General features: G+C 44.6%; 1 protein-coding gene across 5 annotated transcripts in view; it reads right to left on the bottom strand.

Annotated features, from left to right (window-relative positions):
* PRKACA (protein kinase cAMP-activated catalytic subunit alpha) overlaps positions 1–10587 on the bottom strand; it is a 61321-nt gene that overhangs the window by 6061 nt on the left and 44673 nt on the right. For all 5 annotated transcript variants that reach the window (XM_081850281.1, XM_081850284.1, XM_081850282.1 and 2 more), the window contains exons 2-8: positions 7895–7956; positions 5898–6026; positions 5701–5799; positions 3527–3609; positions 2094–2220; positions 1471–1566; positions 1202–1324 (exon numbers count right to left, since the gene is read on the bottom strand). In XM_081850281.1, coding sequence (XP_081706407.1) covers positions 1202–1324; positions 1471–1566; positions 2094–2220; positions 3527–3609; positions 5701–5799; positions 5898–6026; positions 7895–7956 — 719 coding nt within the window. The remainder of the gene's footprint in view (positions 1–1201; positions 1325–1470; positions 1567–2093; positions 2221–3526; positions 3610–5700; positions 5800–5897; positions 6027–7894; positions 7957–10587) is intronic.

The raw sequence follows: 10587 nt of genomic DNA, 5'->3' as shown, positions 1-10587 counted from the left end.
ATCCAAAGTAAACTGCGGTCAGTGCCATAGAATAACTGTTATCCACAATGCATGTTTATTCGTCAACAATTAGTTGACTCAATAGAAGATCTTAGGTGTTACTGAGAAAGGTCGGGTCAGTACAGCTCCTGGCCTAATAGCCTGACTCAAACGGCAACTTAATACTGATTATTTTAGCATTAACCACCTGAGAAATCAAAGTTGGCAAGTAGGGCCCAGTGAAAATTCATAGGATAAATGGCAGGGAAGGGATAAAAGGACAGCTGGACTCAAAGAGAGCATGCATGTTCTGGAGCAGCAGAACAAGAGCAAGCCCCAGCCATCTGAAAGCTAGCATGCACATATATCCACTGATCTCCATTACTTTCGTTTAGTTTTCTTGGGTGGGGGAGAGGTTCCTTTGACATCACACATTTTCCCGCAAAGCTCTTCCAACACTGCCCTGCTACACCTCACTCCTTTAGGCCATGTTACAAATTCTAAGAGCAATATTCTGAAAACTCACAGTGTTGCAGTTACAGAGAGCTTGAGTTGCATGTCTCCCCCTTTCCGCAGTTTTACTCTGTTTAACTTATAAAACTCCAATTTGTGCTTTTCTGATCTTTTTTGTGCTGCTTGGCCTCACATTACTCTAGGAGTCTCACCTGGGAGAATTGCCAAGTATTACAGACACTAGAATTCTAGACTCAGAAAATCCATATTCCACTTAGCCTGTAGAATTCTTCAACTAATTTCTTCTTCACAGTGAAGACTAGAGCCTTAAGTTTGTTTAAAGTATACGAAATTTGAGACTCAGTATTCAAATGAAGCCAACAGATCTGCCCCTTTCCTCAAAATAAGGTCAGACTATGACTATAACGGCAGCCATCTAGATTTCCAGACATTTGTTCCTGTGGTGAAAGCTGCAAGCAGCACCCAAAAATAGCTGGAAGATTTGCCAAGAAAATACAGAGGGGGTTTCCGTTCACAGTCTGCTGAATTTCACCTACTCCAACATTTATTTGGCAGGTAAACACAGCAGGTCCATGCTTCACCGAACATTATAAATGTATGCACTGTATACTGTGAGCTATTTGGAAATTTCTAACACGCCTTCTAGGGAAGTACTGCATTCCCTCCATGGGCAAGATGGTCTACATATTGTAATATATATTTGTAATATCCTGTACCCAGCATGCAAGCCTCTATGCTGAAATATTACCTTCCCAGAGACAATCTTCTCATATATCTGAATGGGCTGGTCTGCAAAAAATGGGGGGTAGCCGGCTGCCATTTCATAGATGAGGACACCCAGGGCCCACCAGTCCACAGCTTTGTTATAACCCTGAAACAGGAAAGCAGGCTCAGATCACAAACACCAAGGATGATCGGCACTTAATTGCAGTGTACTGCAAAATATCGAGATGAACACAGTCTTCTTTCTGGGCTGAATGAGGCCCAAAACACTGTTCCTGAGTACAGGTGTCTCACCTTGCTCAGAATGATTTCAGGAGCCAGGTATTCTGGAGTCCCACAAAGGGTCCATGTTCGGCCTTTCACTCGTTTGGCAAAGCCAAAATCTGTCACCTGGAGGTAAGAGAAAATTAACAAAGCTGAGTTCTCCACACCAATAGGGTTAGCAGCACAAAGGAAGTGATGGAGGCTTGCACAAACCCCAGCACATGGAGAGGTGATGTTTCGGGTGGAATAAGAGAGAAGATTTTGTTTCCAAAGGTAAGTATCACTTTCTAAACAGCAACTGCTCGTAATGAATGTTTTCTAACATGCTCCCCACTTGCCACCAAAATAGGAAAAGTGCACCTGGTGGTTCGGAGCACATTTGGTTGAGCAGGTACCACTGGGGGGGGGGGGGGATGGACTTCCTGATATTCAAAGAACAAATGATAGAAAGAGGTGCACCTTTAGATTTTATGTCAACTCCAAAATTTCCTAAGAAGTTACTTATGCTTGTCAAAATTCAGTCCTTTCTTAAAAAAACTAATTGTTACAGATATTTGGGGAAAGAAACAGTATTCGTAGACATACTGACAAGGAGAGGAATTCTCAAAATGCTGTGCGGCAGAATCTCACAGAATGGATGGAAGCAGCATTACCTCAATGTAGCCCTGCTGGTCGATGAGGAGGTTCTCAGGCTTCAAGTCTCGATAGATGAGATCTAGTGAGTGCAGGTACTCAAAAGTCAGCACTATCTGAGCGGCATAAAACCGGGCATGAGGTTCACTGCAACAAAAGGGGCAAGAGCTTTTTCATAGGCCACCTCCAAGGCATGCCAGCTGAGTCTTCACCTTCACTGATCCCCATAAACCAGGGATGGAGAACCTGTGGCCCTCCAGAGCACTGCTGGGTTGGGCCCCAACTCCCATCAGCCCCAACCAGCTCAGTCAGGGATGATGGGAGCTGTACTCTCAGCAAAAGGGCTCAGGTTTCCACCCCTGTCACAAACCAATACTATAAGACCAGATCTCTCCCCTGTTCCCCGTTAAACAGGACCTCGAGTCTTCAGCTGGAAGTTATCTCACACATTTCACTCATGCTCTCCCTGCCCCACCTATGGCTGAACACATGCAGAATCTCTTCCCTTATTCTGACCATGTTCTTATGTAGGTGTAATCATTGCAACAATCCTGGAAGGTAAGTCATTACTATTTACTCTCCGTGTTGCAGATGGTGGGGCTGAGGCTGTGAGACAGAACTTTGCGTAATGCCATGTAGTTGAGTTCATGGCAGAGGCACCATTCGGACTGGGGGCTTCCTGGTCCGTCGCTCAGTCTCAGTGCTATGCCAGTTCTAGACTGTTCTACAAGATGGCAGCTTATCTGAAGCACACATAACTACACAGTTAAATGAGAGCATGTTAACAAGCATCCCGCTTTCCATACAGTAAATGGATACAAAGCAAGATAGAAGCATGTTGTATGGTGGTAGCTTCTATACTGAAGTCTCCGCTAACAATCCTCTGATGAAAAGCACTCTGCTCATATGGTCCTGTCAAGCCAGGTCACCCCTTGCCCCTTAGTGTTAAAGAGAATAATCAGGAACTCAGTGTCATTGCCACCACACTCTGATAGGAATGATCTGCTCTTTGCAAGTCACCAGCTTCACATCCAGGAGGATGGGAATTAATGTCAAAGCAAATGCAGCTTCTGTCCTATCATTAGACTTTTTTCTAAACTGCATATTCTTTACCCCAGAAGTTAGGGCTTGCTGGAAGGGGAAGATATCCTCCACTCAACTTTAAAGTGCAGAACAAGAGAAACCTTGTTCTGAAGTATATCTGAAGAAGTGTGCATGCACACGAAAGCTCATACCAAGAACTAACTTAGTTGGTCTTTAAGGTGCTACTGGAAGGAATTTTTTTATTTTGACTATGGCAGACCAACACGGCTACCTATCTGTAAAGAGAAACCTAGTTCTTTCCTGGTTCCTTTCCCCTGTTCTAACCCAGTAAGCCCAACTTTCAGCTCTTCTGTTCCCACAACTGAGAGCATCATCCCAACCTTACAATGACAGAGGGGAGCACACTCACCTGAACCTGCCAATCCGTCGTAGGTGGGAGAACATCTCGCCACCTGGGATGTATTCCATCACCATGTACAGATTTGAGTTATCCTGTAATCAAGGGCAGAAACAACTCAGGGTCCTGGCCAGCACTGCTTTGCACCCACCCCAACCTTGTATGTTCAGGGCCACAGCTCTCCAATTTATTTACTTCTATTGCCTTTCTGCAGTGACGCTTGCACCAGCGTACTCACACATCCATAGGAGCACTCTAGAACAGGAACTGGGTTTGCTGTTGGGCTGGGAGAAAGGACTATATACACCACAGAATTCAAGTTCCTGCCAATTTCCTTTAAAAAAATGAAGTATCTTGCCCTTGCAGTTGCAGATAAAAAACCAAAATGTTGATACAGTGCCTACAGACTAGGTGGTGGTGAAGGAACAGGTCACAGCATTTCAGATCAGTTCTTCATTCCTTCACATGGCTACACTTTCCTAACTGCCCCCAATTCCAATCTTCACGTTTGTTCCCTAGTCCATCGCTCTCTACCACCACTGCCTTGCTTCCCGCTCAATAAATGCAAGTTCTTTAAAATCTGAATGTATACAAGTTCCTTGTCCTCTAGTCCCCATTCATTTGCACAACTTATTTGCACAACGATCATATAGTTTTGCTTGGTGCAAAACTGTTTCTATAGCAGAGTGTTTTGGTTTTAGTGCTATGTTCTGTTCAGAGTCTTTTCCTGCCATGAGCTTAAAAAAAAAGGCAACAACTTCAAAAGTAGCTGTTACTAAGGTGAACTCAAACCTCTTAGTACCTGGTCATGTAGGATAAGACTAATAATGACCGCTAGTCATGATAACTATAGTAACTCCACTATGGGGTAGCAGGCCTCTCAATACCAGTTCATAAACAAAAGAGTGTTGTGCTCAGATCCTGTTTGTGGCTCCCCATAGGCACCTGGTTGGCTAGTATGGACTGTTGGGCAGAATGCTGGACTAGACGGGCTGATCCAGCAAGGATCTTCTTGTAGACTTACAGAATTACTCTCACTACCAAGGGAATGAATTATACACACAGTCTAACACCAACCAACTTGGAAGCAAGTCCCACTAACATCAATGGGACTTACTGCCGAGGAAATAGTATTTAGAATTAAGATACTTTTTTTTTTAACCCCCAAAGTCTGCAACTGAAACAATCTCTGCAAGGTAGCATGAATGTATTTGTTCAGGCTTTATTCTGATTGAGAGGTAAGCTTTTGACACGGCATTGTCAAGGACTGCTATAGCAGAGGGGAAATGGGAAGGAACCTCTTCTGGTTGAGCTTTCAAACAGCCACTGTGTCCATGGTTTTAGGTTACAGCCACAAAGGGTATATAAACATGCATATTTCCTTCAAAGCAGATTTTAAAAAAATGGTTCTGCCCTTTGTGGCAATAGGTAGGACTCAATGGCTTTTTATATCCTTTCTATGTAGCTGAGGTGAACGGAAGCCTGCAAAACCTTGATTTAGAGCTGCATTAATAGACAAGGCACAGTTGCCTTGTCACACAGTCCAGACTTACATGCTCCCTATAGCACTTTCACATTGACTTAAAAGTAAATCCTACTGAATTCAACAAGGCTTACTTCTAGGTAAGTGGTGTTAGGATTGCAGCCTTACTTACTGTATTTATATAAGGCAACCCAGTAAGATTGTTCTCTGGGTAACTCAAACACAAAATGATAAAATACTGTTGGCTTTATTAAACATTTTGTATGTTTATAGTGCCCACTTGTTTACTTGCCCAAAACTCCACCAACACCAGAAAGAGCTAGGAAAAAACAAAATATTGAAGGCCTATCATAAGGAAGAGTTTTGATGGCCTATCATGACAACGTGTGCTCTAGCTCAGGAGATCCACCTACCGAGGCTGCTCCCAAAGGGGAAGCACACTGTACCTACTGTACCTGCACAGAAAGTATCCAGCCAGCTGGGCTTGCCTGCAATGGTGGATGCTCAGCTAGCCACAAGCCCAGACAGGGGCAAAAAGATTAGCTGGGTGCTATGGTAAAGTGGTTAGCTTCCCTTAAGTATCTGGTTGGCCACTGTGTGCCTTTGATCTGATGCAGCAGAGCAAGTATCCAAAGGACCAGAAAGCCAGAGAATGAATATTTAGGCAGGGGGTGGGGAGAGAGAGTGCAAAGACAGCCTTTACCTTAAAAGAATACTCTAGCCTGACAAGGAATGGGAAGTTCACAGCCTGGAGAATGCGCTTTTCATTGAGGGTGTGCTCGATCTGCTTCAGCTTAACAACCTGCAAGACAGAAAGGAAGTCAACCAGAGTCAGTTGGGCCTTCCTCTTGCCAACCTCAGGCACCAACTCCCAGAACTCAACGACAGGCTCAAACTCACTTTCTGCTTGTCAAGGATCTTCATGGCAAAGTAATTCCCGGTCTCCTTGTGCTTCACGAGCATCACCCGCCCAAAAGAGCCTGTACCCAGGGTCTTGAGCCGGTCGAAGTGATCCAGGCTGGACGTATTCTGAAAAAGGATTTTGAAAATAATAATATAAAAAGCAGAGGAAGACAGTCTGTCAAGGACACCAGGCTCTAGTCATCAGATTTTGGGGACCCTTAAGTGGCCGTGAGAGTTCAAAATGCCGGCTTACTAGTTTCATTTTAAAGATAACCCTTCAGGCAGTACCATGTCTTCCCATGCCATATTAAAGCAGCAACTGTTATTGAAGAGGATCATCCCTGTGGCGTGCCAACTCTTCTCCCTGAAACTTGCAGCGTTCTTGGGGTTTGAGACACAGATAGCTTTTTACCACGAGAGGGCGCAAAAGGCAAGAGTTTTTAGAGAGAAAGACATACAATCCTCCTGCATACTGAACAGCAAGAAAATCAAACTCAATCCACAAAAAGGACTGTACATACACCCAACACTCACTACACTATCTGTAATAACCTAGAAACTAGCAGCAACAGGTTAAGCCTTAGAGCCTGACAAAAAAACAGTAATATCCCCAAATATCACACTTATTGCAAAATACAACCAGATGTAATGACACCTTTATGTAGGGGGCAGCAAATGGAACAAGCCAAAACAGCGAGAGCATCCAAATTTCCGGGCCAATTTACACAGTCATTTTATTGCCATGAAGCAGTTATTTTGGCAGTCACCTTCTGGGAGTTATTTGCTGAAAAGCTAAAGCATTGGACCTGTTAGTTGAGCAGTGAGGTATTCATCAGATATTGCAGGGAAGAAAATACCTTATTCAGCTAGAGGGAGATTGCATTCCCCTTTCTGTAATATGGTCTGCTAACACCAAAGAGTATATGTGATAGGTGAAGGGCTTCTGAGCCTTGCTTAGTAATTTGGAAAGATCTTGACTATTTGTTCCTTGTCATGCAAGCAACCCGGGCACTGGCAAACCTTATTGTCAGACACATCTTCCAAAGTGTCTTAGAACTGCAAAAGGTAAACTAATCCAAAGCCGACTCTCTTCCTGTGTTTCCATCTTGGACACCTCACTCTCCTCCTGTATTGTACCCCTGCAAAATTATTCCTAGAAAAGGGGCAATTCCAGAATAACCTGGGGACTGAAACACCTGTCTTAGCGCCTATTTCTTCAGCAGGATGATTTAGGATGTCCACCAGCATCAAGACTTTTGCCTTTGGTGTAACTAGCAATAACAAAGGTTTGGCAAGATCCTTCCAAAGCCTTGTTTTAAAAACAAGGTCACAAGGTTACACTGGTCACATTTTATACACATAAAAAACAAGTGAATGCAGACCCAAATGGGCTTCCACACAGCCAGTACAGGAGAGCCAGAGTGATCAGAGTGTCAGACCTGGACCCAGGACACCAGGGTTCATATCCCCACTCAGCCATGAAGCTCAATGGGCCAGTTGCAGTTTCTCAGCCTAACCTACCTCACAGGACTGCTGTGAGGATAAAATGGGGAGAACTATGTACTAATGAATTTAATATCAAGGTAGTCGTTTCAATGCATGCAGCACACTATAGCATTCAAGTTAGGCAGTGTATCCCTTACTTAAATGCAACACCAGTTGTGTGAAACGGTACACACATATTCTGAGCTTAAACTGTACACATGTATTGTGTGAAACTGTACACATGTATTCTTGGCACCCTGGTCTGTTTTCTTTCCAGCACATCAAAAGGAGGCAGGGTACACGGGAGCGATTTAAACTGTGTGCACCAACACACATGCACATTCCTGCGAAGCCATAAGTTGTCTAACTCTGGCTGATGGTTGCATGCAAACCAGGTCAGTGTCACTTTCAAATCAGGCCTAAGAGCTTAGAAGCAACAAGACCCAGGCTGCTATGGCTAGATAAAGGAAGGAAGGCAAAATATCAAGACGAGAAGAGAGGTGTCATACCTGCAACGGGTTCTCCCATTTCTTGAGGAACTCTTCTTTGGCTTTGGCAAGAAACTCCTTCACTGTAAGTAAGCAGAGGCAGAGAAAGAGCATTGACAAGAGAGCATGTTGCCTGAAGGCCTGAGCTGCTGAACACTCCTTAGGAGTCAAAGAGGCTATGTTGGGAAACAGGAGTCCCCTTCAAGTCTGCCAGCTCTCATTTCTTTGACGGGCCTATTTGCTGAATCACCAGGAACGGAGGATGCATTCCCAGCAGGAAGGCCAGAAAGGGGAAGACAACACCTTTCAACAAGTCGGATTCCCAAGGAGCAAACATTCCCTGGAGGGCAGAGAGCAGACACACAGCCCCCTCTTTTAGGCTCAGCCATGAGACTCTAGATGAGAAATGGCCAACTGCTGGCCTGTGGAAATATGCACAATCAATATCTGAGAAATATGTGTTACCATGGGAGCCCTAAATCCAGCCTGGAGAATACAGTAGCAACCGGTCACCTCTGCTAAAGATCACCGCTGCTCAGCTTTAGGTCTGTCACCATGTTGCTTATTTTGGGGGCCAACCTGTGCCCAATCCTTGCAAGTCACAGACAACTTTGGGCCACACTGGGACCTCCAGCCTTTTAAAGCAAGAGCAGGGAATAAGTAAACCCATGAAAAAGGAAGGCAGGCCCCACTCTCTCCACATTCATGCCACTCATTTGCAAGGCTTTTGAGGAGTCATACAGATGTGAAATTCAATGCTGCACCATGACAAACGCTCTGCCTATGCAAGGATTTCCACTTGCCAGATAGAACCATCTCCCTCCCTCCCCTCCATGCTGTTCTGGGGGTACCCCAACCCCTTCAAGACAATTTCAGGGTACATGTGGGAGAGGGGGAAGCCCTGTTGCACATACAGAAGCCCTTGTGCAGAAATAATACCTCGGGTTAAGAACTTTGCTTCAGGATGAGAACAGAAATCGTGCTCTGGCGGTGCAGCGGCAGCAGGAGGCCCCATTAGCTAAAGTGGTGCTTCAGGTTAAGGACAGTTTCAGGTTAAGAACGGACCTCCGGAATGAATTAAGTACTTAACCCGAGGTACCACTGTATGTTCCATCTGTTTGCATGCACACATTTTCTTCTCAGTTTCCAACTCAGAAGGTGCTCTGCAAGTTTCAAAAATACACACACACAACTAGAGACTTTTAAGACTGGCAGTTCCATGTACTGGCAGCTTCTCCCCTTCTTAGCAGCTTCTCCCCTTCAAAAAGGTTCTCATGCCACAACCCCCAAACTTATTTTTGAAAGAGACATTTAGGAGCTGTGGAATGAAATTCTGAGAAGAATCTGGGGAAGCATGGGACCTTCTGGATTTCAGCCAATAATGTCAATCATGAGAGGTAAAGTGGAATCATTCAAGACTCAGAGACTCTAAAGTTTCCCAGTCACAGGTGAGCTACTCATGGTTAAAGCACCTGCCATGTGCTGAGACAGTGACTGAAACATGGGGGAGAGGGGACCTGTGGCCCTCCAGATGCTGCTGGACTGCAATTCCCACCTTCCCCGACCACTAGCTGAAGCTGGAATAGACATTTAGAGAGCCACACATCCACCAGCACTGAACTAAGGGCTCCCAATATCATCCTGACTACAAACCAACTGATGACCTATATGCAGACACCAGCAGCCATGGGCATGGCCGCTGCATACCTTGTGTTCTATAATGTACAAAAGATCAGATCCAACCTGGAAGGTAGTCTTGTGTCTAAGAGAAACTACCTGGTGCTCCAACACATTCAATGTATCCAAAGCAGGAAGGCTACCACGTAGATAGTTGTACACTCTCTAAATTGCATAATCAGGTTTTTTGAAGCTACAGGTATGTAATGGCACCAAGCACAATGAAAAAGAGGGTTCTTGAGAGCAGAAAATTCACAGAACCAAGGAAATGCTCCATGTCCAAACAGGTTTGGGGCTGAAAAACCCATCTACTGCCGACAGAAACATGTCAAATATAGCTGCAGATGAGAACACCCAACTGGACGTGACTGCCTCAAATTAGACAGTTTCTAGCGGTCATGGCCACAAAGGAAAGATAAAGCTTAGGAAGGTGGATTCAATGTCTTCTAAAGGATCTAGAGGTAAACAGGTAAATGAGAGAGAGAATTACCCTTAACTCATCCTAATCATTCACCTGTATCCCATGAATCCCATCCTTTTCTCTCTACTCCAGCTGCACAATAGAAATAATACCCCATGCTGTTACCACTTGTGCGGGTTCTGAAGACAATTGGAGTCATAATCTAATCAGTTAATTAAATAAATTTGGCTGATTAAAAGTGATCAAATAATTATATGCTAATTCTGTGTATTATGCAAGCTGAACATCATCCAAGTTTAGGGTGTTTTTTTGTGTCATGATATAAACTAGAGTTTTGGGGACTCTGGCAGAGGATATTTCCAGAAGTAGCTCAGGGCTGGGCTTTAGAAAGCAGAATTGGCATACTAAACTCCCTCTTCCAGCTTCTCCATCTATGTAACACAGCGTTCTGCCAACACCAAAAGGTTGTGTTCACTGGCAAAGCAGTACTGCTTGATTAACTAGGAAGGGGCTGGGAGCATTCTTAGACTGGTACCCCTTGCTGAGCTGGGAAGGAACCCCAAACAATTTTCACACCCCCACTTTCTAAAGGGTTGCCTCGCTCCTGGAATGTTTT

Source organism: Podarcis erhardii (genome assembly GCF_964252035.2).
Source record: "Podarcis erhardii genome assembly, chromosome: 2".
Classification (NCBI taxonomy): Eukaryota; Metazoa; Chordata; class Lepidosauria; order Squamata; family Lacertidae; genus Podarcis; species Podarcis erhardii.
Note: the sequence above shows the minus strand (reverse complement) of the source record. Positions and strands in the feature narration are given on the sequence as shown.